Consider the following 17729-nt stretch of genomic DNA (forward strand, 5'->3'; position numbering starts at 1 on the left):
TCTATTTGACAAGTTAATTTAGATTTTTGGTAAATGTCATTTGAGTTTTAATTTTGTGGTTAAATTTTTTGATTAACAAAAAATAATCAAATTAGGTATACGTTTACTTTATTCATATTTTTAATTTAGTTATTACTAGTATCAATGTGTTATATTAGTTTAAAACTAATAAAATAAGTCTTTTATCAATAAGAGTATAATTAATACTTTATGATTTTGCTGATATTTTTTAGTTATCAACATGCACAATTTTTAAAAAGTTTAAGAACCATCCTTTGTTTATTTACAAATAAAACTAAATTTCAAAAATTTAACTGTTTAAGATTTTATCTTGTAAGACATTTATATGTAGAAATATTCGTTTTGCTCATAATGTACAGAGCTATGAGTGCTAATATTGCTTTCTTTTGATGTAATGCTGATAACTTTTCATATACTTTTCAGACTAAACTATATAAACATTTATAAATATTGCATATAAAAATGAACTTAAAAAAAGTTTTTAAACCTAAAAATCTTTTTTTCTATTTTCACAAAAGGTATGATACTGGAACCTTCACAATCGTGTTTTCATCAATGACTTTTGTTAGTTTTTTTTATATTGGCTTTAACAACTGTTTATTGAGTTTGTTGTATAATACAACAAATGTAAGTTTAAAACAAATAAGAAATAAAAGTTTTTCAAGAATAAAAAGTTTTACATATCTTTGTATTTGTCTTTAATTTGTGCAATTGAATGGATTTAACTGTTTAATTTTAAAATTGTTTTAAAAGCTGTGTTTAAAAATATTTTTAACTAAATAAATTTTTTTCATTATTTGTTAAGTCAATTAATATAAATCTATTTACATTTCAAGTTTATCAAAACAATAGATATAAACTAACAATAAGACTACTTTATGTTATGTAAACATTTTCTTACATTTATATTTTGTTATCTCAGTAAGGTGTTGTTTAATAGTTTCAAGTAGTCAAAAAGTTTATTTTCTTATAATGTTATGCTATTTTTGATTTATAATATTTTTTAAATCCCTTAATAAAAAAAAACTTTTTTAGGTATTAATTCTTTTCCTGTTTTTGCTCACCTTTGCTTACAGCTTTCCAAAATGTTTTTGTGAAGACCCTTATCCTCATTTTAAGTCCGACTTGTTGCCAACAGGTAAATATTTATGATATATATATATTATACTGTTTTGAAGGTTCTAAATATTTTAGATCTTAAATTAGATACAAGCTTTAAGAGTTAAAAGAACACTGAACAAAAAGTTAATATTTTTATAGATTTTCTTTTTATCATACTCATTAAAAGATATTTAAAAAGAATTTTCATTGTCTATGATATTAGTTTTTTAATTTTTTTCCAACAAATTTTGTAATTTTTTTGTTTTAAACTTTTTTATCAGTAAACTTTTAGTTTGTTGAAAATGCTCAAGTTTTTTAAAATCCTTTATACTATTTAAGTTTTACAAGTAAAGTATTTATACAAGGCGTTTTACTCATGATCTTAATATTTTTTTTTCCATACGTGATAATATTTTGTTTTATTCAAATGTTTCTTTAAATTGAAAGTAATGTTTTTGTTAACAATTGTCTGTAAAATTTATCTGCTACCTTTATACATACCTAGTCAACCATTAACAACTTTATCTTTAATAAATACAAAAGAAGTCACAATTTATTTTGATTATGCTCAATGAGGCAATAATTTTTTACATTATTAAAAAGCATTTAATGCACGTATTTGAATAATAAAAGATTACACATGTTTTTTTTTTGCATTTCTAAGCAGATATTATTTTAATCCCTTTTAGTTTTATGAAGTTACAAAAATACTAAGCAGTTAGTCTAAGTTACTTAAAATTTCAAAAAGTTTAACGTGTTATTTTTTCTAAAATGTTAAATTTGGTTTTCTAATTGTTTTATAATAAAATAGTTAATTTAAAACTGTTATATTTGTAAGAGCTTTTATTTACAGACATTAAGTGTTTTAATCTGCTTGCAATACAAACTTATTTAATTAAGTTTCTAAAATATCTCAGGTTTCATTCCAATATATATTTGCCTACTGTTGGTGTTATTTGTTGGTCTTGTAACTTGTGGAGCTGGGATTTATGGAGTATATAAGGTTTTTGTTTTATACTATTATTTTATGATTTTAACAGTAATTTTTAGATTTACCTAATCAATAACTGAATTATTTAGGATTTAAGACTTTTAGTTTAGTCTTAAGCGCAGTGTTTAAGCAATTTGTATCGTGTTTTGTAGCAATTAACCTTATATGAAAGCCTAAAGTATAGAATTCTTTTAGATTAAATTTAGTAAAAAATGACTTAATAAGCTGTTAAGATATCAGACATATTTATGAGCTTTTAGTGTAAGTTACTTTTGGTGTTAAACTTCAAAAGTGTTTTTTTATTTATGTGTTAAATACTAATTTTTCTTTTATAATAAAGTTAATTTGTTACTTCGTAGATATTTGTCTTAAGTTGTTTTGACCAAAAGTTGTAAAATTTGATAAGTTTCATGTATTATTGCACATAATGTTTTTCATGAAGTCGTAATGTAGTATTTTTTTACAGGCTCCAGTATTTCACAAATTATTTTTTTTTTGTGGTCTATTCTAATTTTATAAATAAATCTGCATTACTTGAATTATTTTGAAATTCACTGTTGTCCAGAATACTACAGCTAATTTATAAATTAGTCAATGGAAAATAGTTCAGTGGAAAACTAATTTTAACTTAAGCTTAGTATAACTAAATAATTTATTGTTACCTGTATAGTTAAAAGTTGTGTTTACATGTACTTATCTATGGCCTAACCTTAACTTAAATTTAAAAGTTGTAACAATAAAATCTTCTAAGAAAGTGTGTTGCTAATTACAAAGGAGTGTGTTTTATATATAAACATTAGTTTTGTAGGATTGGTTTTGTTTATTTACTATTTAATACAAATCCGCGTACTTTAAAAATACTTGTTTCTTATTTGAATGGAATTTTAATTTTAAAGTTAGTTCATAATTTCCTGTATATTTAAAGTTTAAAATTTTTTTAAAGCTACATTTTCTAGAAATACTTATTAGTCGTAAGTTATTTTATACCCATGTGTTTCTAATTTATTTTTCGATTGTATTGATTAAAATCTTATGATAACAGTTTAAGTATGTACTGTTTTAATAAGCTTCATGATTTGTATTACATTTATAAATTTAAATAGTTTATATTAAAAACGGTTTTTTGTCTACGAAATATTTCTTTAACTTAAGTAGGGACCTTGCAAATTTTTTAGATTAACTTCACAAGGTTTTATTTGGTCAAATTTTTAATAATGATTTTATTTTTAATAAATAATTAAAACTTTTTAAAGTTACACAGTAAAAAGACTTTAATGAAACACCCCATTAATTTTTTTATAAGATATTAAATGAAAAAAAAAAAAACTGATTACAAAAAATTATAGTTTTATTAAATGTTAAGTCATACCAACATTAAAATTTTTTAATGCTTTATATATTATATTTATATTGGTCTTAATGATATAGAAAAAACATAAGTAGCAACATTTCAAACTATAAGCAAAAAGCTGTTTTCAAATCTTGACCATGAAAAATTAACATAAGCACATCGCTTTTTCTTCAACTTGAATTATTTTATTTTTAAATTTGTTAGCGATCAGCTCGTACTAAACATCAGTGCCTAGGAAAAAATCAATAGTTTAGTTGACTTGTTTAGATCATGCAAGTTTTTCTACAGTGGTGCAATGTATCATTAGTAAAACAGACTTTTGACTCCCTTTATGTTATTTATAGTTTGTTGAATTTTCAATTTTGTGTAGAACATAAGATTCATAGGTGAGAACATAACGTGTATACAGATTAAAACAAACGTTTTACAGACTCTGCTTTCTGAATGCGTTATGAAAATATTTCATATAAGTTATGAAAAGTCTTTTAGTTTAAACAAACTTGTTCAAAAACTTTCTTTCAAATAGCAACTCGTTTATTTCTTATTGAAACATTTTATGTTGCATACTTTTACAAAACATTACTAGCTGAATGTATAATGAGTAAAGTTTTGATTTAATTTACGTTAAAAATAGCTTATTTAAACTATAAATACAAAAAATGTTTTGTGGTTTTTGATAACACATAATTTAAAATGATATAATATTAATGGAATATAATATGTTTATATCATAAGTTAGCTTGTTTACTTTTATTAACATTTGATGGAAATTATCTAAAGAACTAATTTAAAATTTCAAATGAAAATTTATCGTCATTATAATTTTGTTTTGGAAATATTTATATTTTGGGTTGCCTTTAGACACTTATAGTTTTCTTTATTGAAGTAAGATTAGTTTTTAAATATTTTCTTTGTTTTTATTAACCACCATTATGTACAAACTTAAACATAAAACATAATAAATAAATAAGCTTTGTTCAAAGTTTTAAGTGATAATAGATATAAAAAATTCGCAATCATTTTTTATCTATAAATTAATGTGACATAAAAGCAATTCCTGTGAAAATAAAAATATACACATATTCGCTAATTTTATGGTAAATAACTGTAAAATAACACTAAATGTCAATTTTATTTTACAATCCTTTTTTTTCGATTTAGAATATATGTCAGGTTTTTTATTAGTTTTTTATTACAATGCTTTCTTTGAACAACTGAAAGTATGCATGACGTGAATGACTTAATATTTATTTTATCTGTTTTAATTTCAAAGCGGGTTCAAATAATACTCTGTTTTTTTAAGTACCAAATATATATATTTAATAGTATTTTAATTGCCGTATGAAATTTTAAAAACCATAGAAATTTAGTATTAATTATCTATTTGTTACGTAGAAGTAAAAATTAAGATTTTTGTATATTTTTTTCCTCATAAGATCTTATATAATGTTTTATCTTTGGTTATTTTTTTACTTATTGTATATTTCGATAAAAGTTTACTTGAACAGTTTCTTTCTTTGTTTTTGAAATCAGACAAAAACGCTAATATAATTTGAATAGTATTATCTACAAAGTAAATTGTCATACATACTGTTTTAATTTGAACTAATAAAAAAAATGGTACAAAAAAAAAAAAAATCAATTAGTATTCTTAAAAGCTATTTTGGTAGTTTATTTTATTTTTTGTGAACTTAAAATTTTTTCAATTTACCCTTTTCAAAAGTTCTTGTAGATAACTAAATAAATTTTTGTAAAATAGTAAACTTAATAAAATTGTAAGATTATGCGTCATAATAGGTAAATAAAATTATATGTACTATGCTATGCTTTTATAAAGTTGTTTAACAAAATTTAAAGTAAAAAGCTTAAGTACTAGAAATTAAAAGCACTAGCAATTTTAATAAGAGGAAACAGACTTATTTAAACTTTCTTTAAAATAAAATTAAATAACAAAAACAAAACTCAGTAACGAATTTACAATAATTTAAACAAATTAGAGTTATAAACAAATTTTTGTTTCCTCTTAATAAAATTGCTATTAATGCTTTTAATTTCTAGTACTTAAGCTTTTTACTTTAAATTTTCTTAAATAACTTTATAATAGCATCGCATAGTACATATAATTTTATTTACCTATTATGACGCATAATCTTACAATTTTATTTAGTTAACTATTTTACAAAAATCTATTTAGTTATCTACAAGAACTTTTGAAAAGGGTAGATTGAAAAATTTTAAGTTCACAAAAAATAAAATAAACTGCAATATGAATTGTTGTCTCAAATTTTTATATAAAGTTAGTACTGAAAAGAAGTTATTTAGTATTTTGGTAGTATATTCACTGTATTATTATAATGGCTTTTTAACAAATGCTAAAAAATCTACTTTGTACATTTCAAGTGTTTTCTTTTGTTTTTTCTAAGCGTTATTTTGGCTTATATCCAGTTTCTACTTGCAATTTAAGTTTATATTACTCTGTTTTATTTTTCCTTTTTTTGCAACTTGTATTACTTAAAAACTAAAGTTGACTTTGTGTAATTTATTTTGAATATTTAAATAATACTTGTTTTACCAGTTAGTTATAAAAATGCAAACCTTCTTAAAAAAACTGAAACGTATGTAATTTATATAAATAAGTTTGATATTTGTAATATAACTAATTATCAACTATAAATTAAGTTGATCTAACTTAAGATGGAAGTATAGTTGATTTGTTTAATTATCCTTTTTAATTGATATTATTAGTATATGGCTATATTAAGATGTAACTTTCATAATAAAAAAACTTTTTTGTTTGTACAAGAATAAATGTATGACAGTTTGATAAAAACATCACAAGTTTAAATGCTAAATTGAGTGCGCTGTTTTACTTTCGTATCCTTTTAAGAAAAATGAATGTTTTTCTTCGATTTAAAATACAATTACAGGTTTACCTTTCCGGAAAAATATTTATTTTTACGATTTTAAGGATAAAGTTCGACCGCATCTAGCTCAATTTCTTAGACAAATTTTTTTCGAAAAATGATAAAAAAAATTCTAATACTAACAATAGTCAAGACTTTATTAGCACAAAAATTTTTGTTTGACATGTTTGTACTACATGCCTTGCATTTAAAATAAATCGTTTTTGTGGTTTACCAAGTGTATTTTAATTATACAGAAAGTTTTGTTGTGTAATGAAAATGTTTTCAGAATAAATAGACTATCTAGGAATTGTATTTTTAGCTTATTGTTGAGCGATTTTTTTAATTATCTTTAAAACTATTTTAGTTTTATAATACATTTTTTTTCAAAATTACAAAAGCTTTTCTGTTGTTATTTATACTTAATAAGCTTTATACATAGATCTTCCTTTAAGATACCAACTGTTAACAGTTCTTATAAAATTAGGTAATCAGACCTTATTTAAAAAAAGACATTAAAAAATTGAGTCTGAGCAAAGAAATTTTACCCGTTTGATATTTAGTTGTTGTAATATATCCAATACATCGTATAATGATAGATTAGTTAAACTAGGATTGAAGTCTCTATAATATAGAAGATGGGAATTTGATTTATTTGCACTTTATAAAATTATGACGGGAAATTATAAGGTTTTTTCAGTCAAATTTTCACATGATAAATATCAGTCAAGAGGAAATAATAGAAAAATAGAATACAAACATAATTTTAACAACAGTCAGTGGCAAGGTTCATTTTTTCACAGAGCAAAGACTATGTGGAACAAGTTACCACATGATGTGGTATTGTGTGAGAGGGTGGAACATTTTTTGCTTAAAACTAAAAAGATTTAATTAAAAAAGTATAAATATCAGTTAAATTCAGTAACTTTCCACAAAAACAATACAGAAAAATGAATAAACATTTTATAATATTTATCCCAGCTGAATTAACTAGTGATTTCTTCATTTTTCTATTTTTAATTTTAAGTAGTTTTATTGCCCCACACCTTTCTCCTAACAGACTATTAATTTACTTTTATTAAGGCCATAGGGGGGGGGGGGGGTAGGCCATGTTTTTTACAAGTTGATCTTATTTTATAGAGTTTTTACTAAGCTTCAAGTTGCTTTTTACCGTTTTTAAAAACTCGAATTAGTTTTTGAGATATGACCGGCCAAAGTCGGGCCGCATAACAGGTTCCTTATGGGGAAGGAAAAACTAAAATGGCGAAAAAAGACTAATGCATTCAAAATCTATCTCCTCCTTCATTTTTTAAGCAATCTTCTTCAAACTTTCACAGTCTATTCTTTATACAATAACAAAAAAACGTTATTTGGGACTTTAAAAAATTTTAAGAAAAAATACATTTTTTTTGAAAAAAAAAAAAATTTTTTTGATAAAAAATAACTTTTTTTTTTTATTTTTATCATAAAATTTTTATTTTTTAAAATTATTAAAATTCACAAATAACGTTTTTTTCTCATAATGTAAGGAACATTTCCTAAAAATTTGAAGAAGATTGCTTGAAAAATGAAGGAGAAGATAGATTTTAAAGCCCGTTTTTAAAAACTCGAGAAAAACGGCTTTAAAGTTACCCTTTATATACCCTTTATAAAGACAACGCTTTATATAACCGGTCATAAAAAAAAAGTTAGTTAATATTTTTAAAATCTAAAAAAAGCATCTGAAAGATTATGAAATTTACTATAATATAAGTCTATATGTTATTTTTGGTCAAAAAATGGCTTCTACCCCCCCTATGGCCTTAATTTTGTACAAACGTGTTTTTACTACTAAGTTATCGCCTTTTATAACAAGCAAATAAGTTTAAACTTATTAATGAGTTTTTTATAACTTAAACTTTGTTTAACATTTTGTTTATGTTAGTTTTTATTTAAATATAAATGTATTTTGTTTATATTTTTCTCATTGAGTGTCCTAATTAAGTGGCTCAGATTTTGATGCTTGAATCCATAATTGCACAAAAAACAATATAAAAATCATTAAACTACACTGAGCATGAATTGAGTTTTATTTAATACTTTTTTTTCGCGTGTTGTTTATTTTTTAAATACAGTAAGTTAACCTATAAAACTTTATATTCGCAGGCTCGAAAAAACCTGGTTTTCTCTTTGCTAGTGGTGCAAGTTGTTACAGGTCTGTTCTGCTTTCTTGGTTCTTGCATGATAATTAAGTGGATGTCGGACATCGATCAGTACATTTTAATTAGTAACACTGACTACATGTCAATTCTTGAACTGGTTATTTTTCTTTTATTTTTACTTAATAGTTCATTAATTTAATATTTCAAAATTAGTATTTTAACTATTACTATACAGAAAACAAAAAATATGTCTATACTAAATATGTTTATTAATATGGAGTCCTTATTTTTGTTTTACACTAACTTTTGCATTTTTTACTACTAACTTTGTTGATAGATATTGTTTGTTTTTAATGTTGATACGCAAACTTTGTTTATTTTTGCATTCGGCTGTAATAGGTGTTATTGTTTTTTTATTTTATTAAAATAAGTATTTTAACTTTCAAGTTTTTTGTTTTAAGATGACAAAAAAATATTAAAATAGTTTGTAATTGCCCAGCAAACTTCGTTTACCATCGAAAGTTTTTTATATGTAAACGCAGTTTTGCATTGTCTACTATCAAAACTTGTTTTCACAACTTTTTTTTGGGGACTAAAGCATATTTTTTGTTCTCTAAAATATTTAAGTAAATTATACAAGAAGTTGACCAAGGAAGTTAAAAATTTGCTATTTAGCTGTTTTAAAAATACTCCTATTTTTATTCTTCGCCACTTTTCAACGTCTTATTAAGCTTTTATGATGTATAATATGAATGAGTAACACTTATTTAAGAGCTGATTTCTTTTAAAAAAGTAGCTTTTATTTATGAATAATTCTCAAATTCTATTTAAAAACACGACCGAATAGTTATTTAAGTTAAATAATTTAAATTGTGTACATTTGAAGCTACAATTTAAATAAACATACATATATTTTTATATAATATCAAATTATTTTTAGGTGATCAAACCAGATATTTTTATAGCAATCAAAGACACCTTGAACTCTTTTACAACTTTATTTGCTACGTTGATAGACAATGCTCTAAAGTTAGATTCAGGGAGCTCAAAAAATTCACTCAATTTAAATACGTTAATGGAAGCAGTAAGTTGATTAATAATAGTCGTAACTGAAGTTTGTTAGTTCTTAATATTGATATTTATTTTAAAATGAAAAAAATTTAAACAAGCACAATTTAAAAAAAATTGTAACTGTTGGTACAAATAAGTTATTTCTATAATACTTTAACATCATATTTTTCGTTTCAAAATTTGAACTCAACTAAAAGTTTGAAATACATATCATAAAAATACTAGATTAAAAATGTTTCGAGATAAGTTTTATAGATTTTATTCACAAATTTAATTAGTTGATTTTAAGCAAGCCGTATAAAACAACAATTGTTTTTTATAAGTTTAAATATATTAATTGGTCATAGTTTCTCAATACATAATCTTATATCATAGGCGTGTAGGGTTAAGTGCCAACTTGAGCCATTTGTTCAAATATTTATTTTGTTTTGAGAAATTACTTTAAAATGGTTCAATGCAAAATTGACTATCAACTAAGTACATATGAAATATTCAATAATTTAAAATTTTGTTATTAAAATGTTTTGAAAAGTTGAAGAAAAACAGTTTTTAATGTGTTATTGTTTGTATGAATATTTTGTTTTATAGGTGCATTTGTGTTATTGCATATATATTTTTATTGTTTATTTAATTAATTGCCAATTACCTGTTTTTAATTTTCACATGAAAAAACAACAGCTTTTGCACGAGCAAGTTTTGTCATTGATGCAAGGAATGAAGTTAATAATGAAGTGCGGAGTCGTTTTGTGCTGTATTGCTACAAATTTTGCATATGTCAGTTTTAGTATTTGTTTTCAAACTTAAAACATACACATTTACACAAACTTGTTGATGTTTGTTTTCTAAACAGTTATTTCATAATTGTAATTTTATAAATAATTATAGTAAATAGATTAATACAAATCTAGTTCATGTATACACGTAAAAAAATACATTTTTTTTCTTTATTTAACTTAAACCTAAAATCAGCTAAAAATATTTAACTAATTTTTACAATTTTTTCGTCAATACTCAAGTAGGTAGTTTATTTTAAGCCAATTACAACTAAAAACATTAAAGTTTGTTTTTGTATAATAAAATAATTGTTTTTGTAAAAGAATTTTTATCATGGAAATTGGTTATTTTATATAATCTAGTTTGGTTTTCATCTTCCAAACTAGCTAAAATATTATCAAATTACAAGTATATTTTGATTCAAAACGAATTTTTTGACATAAAGCTTTATAAAACTTTAAAATGAGTTTCAGATTACAATGTTTTTTTATACAACTTTTTATGAGCTTATATTAAAAGATCGTACTTATTTTTATGGCAAACGTATCGTTAAAGAATATGGTTATTTAAGGTTGTTTTTTATTAATTAGTGAAAAAATAAAGCATTGAAAATTAACGCTGTAATCTTTATAATTTATTGATCGTCTAGAGATCTTACTTATAATTCAATAAAAAAAAGTTTCTTAATATTAAGGCTAGGAAAAAATTATGAAATTTTGAAAATAATTTTCAACATTTTATTGATTGTGGCATGCTAAATTGTTTTAGTTTATTCTCTACATTTACTTTTTAAAATAACCTTGTATTTTGTGTTTATTGAGCACACTTTATGCATTGTATAAAAATATTATATTTTATAGTCCACAACATACTTTGATAATCTAGATCAAAAACACAATACCTTATATTTTTTTTTTGTTAAAAAAACACTTCTTAGAAATTTTAAGATTGGTAGTGTAATTTTAAATAAAATATTTATTAAACCTAATATTATAATTTTAGAATAAATATACATTTCAGTTTTCTGCATTTTTCACAACATTGGCTCATTATAGGAAATTGCAAAAAGGTGGTCCATTTTCAAGTTACAACTCAGCGATTCCAGGATGTGTTAGTTGTAGTAATAAACATTAAAAGTAGTAACTAATTTGTGCTTCATTAGTTGTTAAAAATTGTTTCTATAAATAAGTTTTTAGTAATCATATTTAATAGATTTGTTATTTAAAATAGATAAAAAGTTTTGATCAAATTTTTTTAAGGTGCATTTTGCTTCTTATACAGTGTTGTCTAATATATAAAAGTTTTTAATATTTAAGTTTGTATTTGAAAAAGTTAATTGTGCTTTTTGCCATCAAGTCTTTTCTGACAAAAAACATTATAAATGTAATGCCCGAACAATAAACTTTATAATAATAACAAATATAGATAAAAAATTAATTTTGTTACTGAAATCGATGTATGATGACATTATTTATTTACGCTCAAAATAAAAACAGCTCATCAACTCGGCGGTTATGACGTCATCAGCTAGGAGCACAGCCACCATCTTGACTCCGCGTCATGACGAATTCGAACCTCTGGATTACGTCAGACCTCCTTCCGAAAAATATCACACCAACAGCAGGTCTTCCCGCCACAGTTCCAGGAGGAACCAGTACCGTCGCTCGGAAAAATCCATGAACTCGCGACCTTCCCGCCGCGAGAACGGCGGCAGTTACGTCACAAAGCGAGATTACGCGCCGCGCACCAACGGCAGTATCCATTCGTCAGCAGCTTACTCGAAGCGCAGCAGCAAGTCCTCGTCCGCAGGCCACCATTCCGATCGATCCCGAAAAAGAGCTGATCCGGTAGACAAGTACCCGCATGATCAGTATTTGTAGGAAGCTTATTGTGATGTAGTTTCATTTAGGGTGCTTTTTTGCTGATTTTTTACTAATAATGGAAGTTGATGACGTGTCTTTTTTTGCCCATTCCTTAACTTGCTTCCTGAATGTTGGTTGGGATAGTGAGTCAACGATCAAGCGGTGCCAATTTTTGCTGAAATACACAAGTTATTTTATATTCGTATTTTAGATTTAATATTATTTTGTACACTTATGTATAATACAACAAACTAATGTTTGATTTCTTATATTTTTGCCTTATTTTTTTTTGTCTAGAAACAAGTTTAAAAGTAGCTTTTGAACATAAGCTAAGTATTTTCTAAATCATATGAAGCTTTTTTGAATTCATATTATTTCATTTATGTTCACCATTTGCTAGATTTATTCCAACTAAATAAAATAATATGGTAAAAAAAATAGAATTAGAAAAAACTAACCTTTACTCTATACATATTTTTGGTGCTAATTACTACATTCTCTATTTATTTCGTAAGCTTAAACTGACATCTTTTCTTATGGATTTACAATTAACATTGGTGTAAGTGCCAACTAGCTTAAGGATACTTGAAAATTAGATGCTTCCAAAATATTTGCTTTTTGAACTCCTATAAATTTTTTGACAAATTTACTGAAATTGAACGTGGTTGCTAAATTCAGCTTGTCTACTAATTGGTACTGTCTGGTTGTTGTAATGCCAATAGTTGGTATTTTCTTACATTGTTACCATAATAACGGTACAGACAAGCTTTTGCTGAGTATAAATCATATAGAAGCTTAACTTTTGTGGCTTACTGATGACATTGTTTTGTTACTTTAGTTTGATTTTTATTTTAATAACTCGAATTGATCATGATTATATAATAAATTACCTAAATTATTAAAGACTTGTTTGTTATTATGAAAGTTAATTTTTCAAAACTAGAAGGTATAACAATTTTGTATGTAATATACTTCTTTTTATCTAGTGAAAATAAACTAAGTTAATTAACTTATTTAGTTCTACATAAAATTTAAAAGAAATAAGATTAATTCTTAAATTAGTTTGAAGCACGAGTTTTATCTACAGAAAGAACAGACTTTCTCTGTTTAATAACTAAATTAAGTTTTGATTTAAAATTCAAATAAAAGAAATTAAATTTAGATTAGATACAATTAGTTTTTAAGACTTATATACTATATTGTTGTTTGTTTTGACTATAAAGTTTGGCTCAATTTACTGTATAAAAAGCTTTTTTAAATAAAATTAAATGGGCTAATTAACCATTTTGTTCAATAAAATAGTAAATTAGCACGTTTATTTTTATTTAAGACTTTTTTACCAGCAACAAATTATATTTCTCAGTTGAAAACTAAATTGTGTAGAAGACTGATTGCGGCAATATTTTAAAAAATATTACACAACTTTCTTATTTCTTAAAGTCTGAGCAAGACAATTATAAAATAATTTAGTTAGTATCATTTTACATTGGTATAAAGTTCATCAAACTAGAATGAATAAATTTTTGTTTTAAAATTATTTATAAATAATCAACTCAAAGTTCTCTAAACATAATTTTTGTTGGTGACCTTATTAATACGCCATTAAACTAATTATCTTTAAAAGTATATGCCTACCAGTTTTTTTTTTTTCGTTTTTAAGTAAAGATTATTCAATTAGAAAATAAAATTTCTAATGAGAAATGTTACACTACACTTAATAACAAACAGAAAATTCTAATAAAAGTATTTTTTGCCAATAGTAATCACTTAAAGTTATTTGGGAAAAAGCTATTTAACGTAAATTAAGTTTTTTATAAATTATATTGTTTCGCTGCAATTAATATTACGTTGTTCTAAATTTTCAGTCGCTGTTTTTCATTGCTAGGCCGAGAACTTGTCTAATTATTAATCTAATAAAATAATTAATAACCAAAGGAAAAATGGTTTACTATCATTTCTAACTCGCTATCATTTCTAACCTGATCATTTCTAACCCGATCACTTCTAACCCGATCACTTCTAACCCGATCACTTCTAACCCAATCACTTCTAACCCGATTACTTCTAACCCGATCACTTCTAACCCGATCACTTCTAACCCGATCATTTCTAACCCGATCACTTCTAACCCGATCACTTCTAACCCGATCACTTCTAACCCGATTATTTCTAACCTGATCACTTCTAACTGATCATTTCTAACCCAATCACTTCTAACCCGATCATTTCTAACCCGATCACTTCTAACCCGATCATTTCTAACAAGATCATTTCTAACCCAATCACTTCTAACCCAATTAAACCCGATCATTTCTAACCCGAAATTTATTTAGCCGATCTGTATTAATATATTAATTTATTTTTTTTAAGATAAGAATTTGTTTTAAAAACAAATTAATCTCAACAAAATTGTTTTTTTGTGAAGTTTAGTTTATTTTGTTTAAAATAAAACCTAATATTCAGATAGCTTTTGTTAAATTCAATTGTTGATATTAATTAGTTTATTTATTGTTTTGACAATAAGATTTAAAATTTGATCATTAATTAAGTGTAGTTAATTAGTTTTAAAAAGCATTAGGAAAAGTATAAGTCTTTTGTATTCTAAGATTAAATATTAAGTTTTAATAGTCGTCAATGTAAGAAATATAATGAGTATCGCAGCGGTTAAAGTCTATTCTGTACTTTCTTTTGAAATTATTCTATATGTTAATATATATTTTTAAGTGTAGAAACAAGATTACCATTTTGCCAATTCAGGGAGAATTTATATGAAATACAACTTTTTAAAAATATTAATATCAGTGTTTATGAAAATTTTAATAAAGCAGTTAATAAAATTTAGTAATTGTAATTATAATGGTGGTTTCATTTAAACTTAATATCATTAAATTCTAAGTTCTTTAAACTAAAGTGTATACTGTTTAATACAAAGCCAAAATCAGAGGTAGAAGGTTTTTTAAATATTCAGAACTTGTCATTTACTCGAACTTTGATTTAATATTAATTCTTAAATCAACTGGTAAATTGTATATAAAGATTAACTGTAATTAAGTTATAATTAATTATAATAAACTTAACTATGAAAGTTTAGTGTCGAAAACTTATAATTACGCATTTTTCTTTTTCTTTTTAAATAAAATTTATGTAGGGCAAAACAAATTTACATTTTTCATAAAAATTTAAAAGTTTTCAAATTTTAAAATTGCAAAAACACGATTATTCTCACGATTAATAGTAGATATTTCTAGAATAATTTTCTTGATATCTATTGAAAATTGTTGTTTTACAGGTTTTCAAAAACACAAAAACTTTGGATTATTTAGCGATCATTGATATGAAATGTAAGTATAAATTATTTGAGTAAACTATATAACTTAAAAACTTATAACAAAATAATAAAACCATTTTGTATTGTGAAACCTATTATACAGGTTTAAATTTTTAATAAAGAAAAACTCATCATTATTATAGAAATTTAGAGGTGCAAAATACCACCGAGAATAAAGTCAATAGACTGCAAGCTGGCTTTACTGTAATAAATAAAAAATAAATATGTTTGCGTAATAATCGTCTAGAATAAAATTTGATTAAAAGAAATAAAGAACTTAATGTAGTTTTTATAAAATTCTGCTCCTTATTATACTTATTTTAACTATAATTAATTTATTATTCTATTTCAAAATGTTTTATTTTAAATACTTATTTTGTATTTACTTTCGTTATTTCAATTGCTTATAATTAAGTAATTTTATAGAAATGTTTGTCAATTAAAGTACTAATTTAAGTCGCAATTAAAACATAAGCGAGATTTAATTACCCTCGAACTTGTTATACAAATAAACTTGTCTTTTTAACTATTAGTGTTAAACAATTTTTTTTTTGCTCTAAAACTAAGTAGGAACTTATTAATGATGTGAAATCTAGACGGTCAATCGACATAACAAATTTTGCAATTTAATTATATGAAATAACTGTTTTAATAGCTGGTTTCTAAAAAACCAGGCTTTTCCACTTAATATAACAAAAGTTTTTAACTTCTCCTAATGTTTGTTTGAATTACATTATCTTAATAGGCCTATGCAAGTTGCATAACAATTTGAATAAGTTATTAAGATGAAACTTAAAACTATCCTACTATAAAAGGTTAATACATTAGTAAGCAATAATAAAACATTTACATCAGACTTTTAATGTAGTTTTTAAACCGTAATATAAAAGTGTTTGTATCTGAATATTACAATTGTAAAAGTTTACTTTTTAAGATTTGCTAATGTTAAAACTAATGTAGTCACGTTAATTACAATAAGATCCAATTAAAATATAATTATCACTGCTTATTTTAAAATCCTACAAAGAAGAGTTCAAAACACTTAAAAGTAAACGATTTAGTAAGTTGTATATGATTAACGAAAAACGTCTCTTAAATTGTATTGAAAAAACAAAATAAATAATAGAAAAAAACTAAAATTATCTGTAGGTAAAAAAATTAAAAAATGAGGTAAAAAAAATATATTAAGATTATCTTAAGTTAATACTAAAATTAAAATTTATACTAAATTTACGTAACACATTAAAATCATTCTGTTTTAAAGTAACTAAAAGTTTATTTATTTTTATTTTTTTTAATAACTTCATTAAAACTAGTTTGTTATTCATGAAATCCAGATAAAAAAATTAAAACGTAACATAAGTAAATGGGTTAGAAACGATCGGGTTACAAATGATCGGGTTAGGAGTGATCAGGTTAGAAATGATCGGGTTAGAAATGATCGGGTTTAATTGGGTTAGAAGTGATCGGGTTAGAAATGATCGGGTTTAATTGGGTTAGAAGTGATTGGGTTAGAAGTGATCGGGTTAGAAATGATCGGGTTAGAAGTGATCGGGTTAGAAATGATCGGGTTAGAAGTGATCGAGTTAGAAGTGATCGGGTTAGAAGTGATTGGGTTAGAAGTGATCGGGTTAGAAGTGATCGGGTTAGAAATGATCGGGTTAGAAGTGATCGGGTTAGAAGTGATCGGGTTAGAAGTGATCGGGGTAGAAGTGACCGGGTTAGAAATGATCGGGTTAGAAGTGATCGGGTTAGAAGTGATCGGGTTAGAAGTGATCGGGTTAGAAGTGATCGGGTTAGAAATGATCGGGTTAGAAGTGATCGGGTTAGAAATGATCGGGTAAGAAGTGATCGGGTTAGAAATGATAGCGGGTTAGAAATGATCGGCTCCCGGAAAAATACTTTAAATTTCAACTCCACTTTCAAATAAGTTAATACTATGCTGCACCGAACAAAATATAACAACAATAGACAGTCAATGAATACCACTATTATAAGCTTACATTTGTTTTTACTGTATTAAGTTTATAGAGAATTTCAAAATAATTAGCTCTTGTGATGGAAAATGAGTTGAAATAAATCATGTTTCATTCTGATAAAAAAAGAACCAAGTACTAAAATCTTCAAAAGTGAGCTTGTTAGTTGTAATCACGGGAGACAATGTTCATGACATTCTAGTGTTCATG

General features: G+C 24.5%; 1 protein-coding gene across 1 annotated transcript; it reads left to right on the top strand.

Annotated features, from left to right (window-relative positions):
* The first annotated feature begins 449 nt into the window (after positions 1-449).
* Positions 450-13104, top strand: LOC145833954 (uncharacterized). Its single transcript, XM_082941239.1, has 8 exons — positions 450-585; positions 1057-1159; positions 2040-2125; positions 8513-8665; positions 9449-9592; positions 10258-10353; positions 11374-11463; positions 11850-13104. Exons 1-8 carry the CDS (start codon positions 484-486, stop codon positions 12231-12233), a joined length of 1158 nt encoding a protein of 385 aa, XP_082797365.1. The 5' UTR covers positions 450-483; the 3' UTR covers positions 12234-13104.
* The last annotated feature ends 4625 nt before the right edge of the window (positions 13105-17729 follow it).

This window comes from Thalia democratica, chromosome 1 (assembly GCF_965202585.1).
Source record: "Thalia democratica chromosome 1, ktThaDemo2.hap1.1, whole genome shotgun sequence".
Classification (NCBI taxonomy): Eukaryota; Metazoa; Chordata; class Thaliacea; order Salpida; family Salpidae; genus Thalia; species Thalia democratica.

Bases quoted from the DNA above. Each gene is read 5' to 3' on its own strand.
- LOC145833954 (XM_082941239.1), top strand. From the start codon at position 484: ATGAACTTAAAAAAAGTTTTTAAACCTAAAAATCTTTTTTTCTATTTT. The intron at 2,126-8,512 runs GTTTTTGTTTTA...TTATATTCGCAG, and splicing joins GGATTTATGGAGTATATAAG to GCTCGAAAAAACCTGGTTTT. The intron at 9,593-10,257 runs GTAAGTTGATTA...AAAAAACAACAG, and splicing joins TAAATACGTTAATGGAAGCA to CTTTTGCACGAGCAAGTTTT.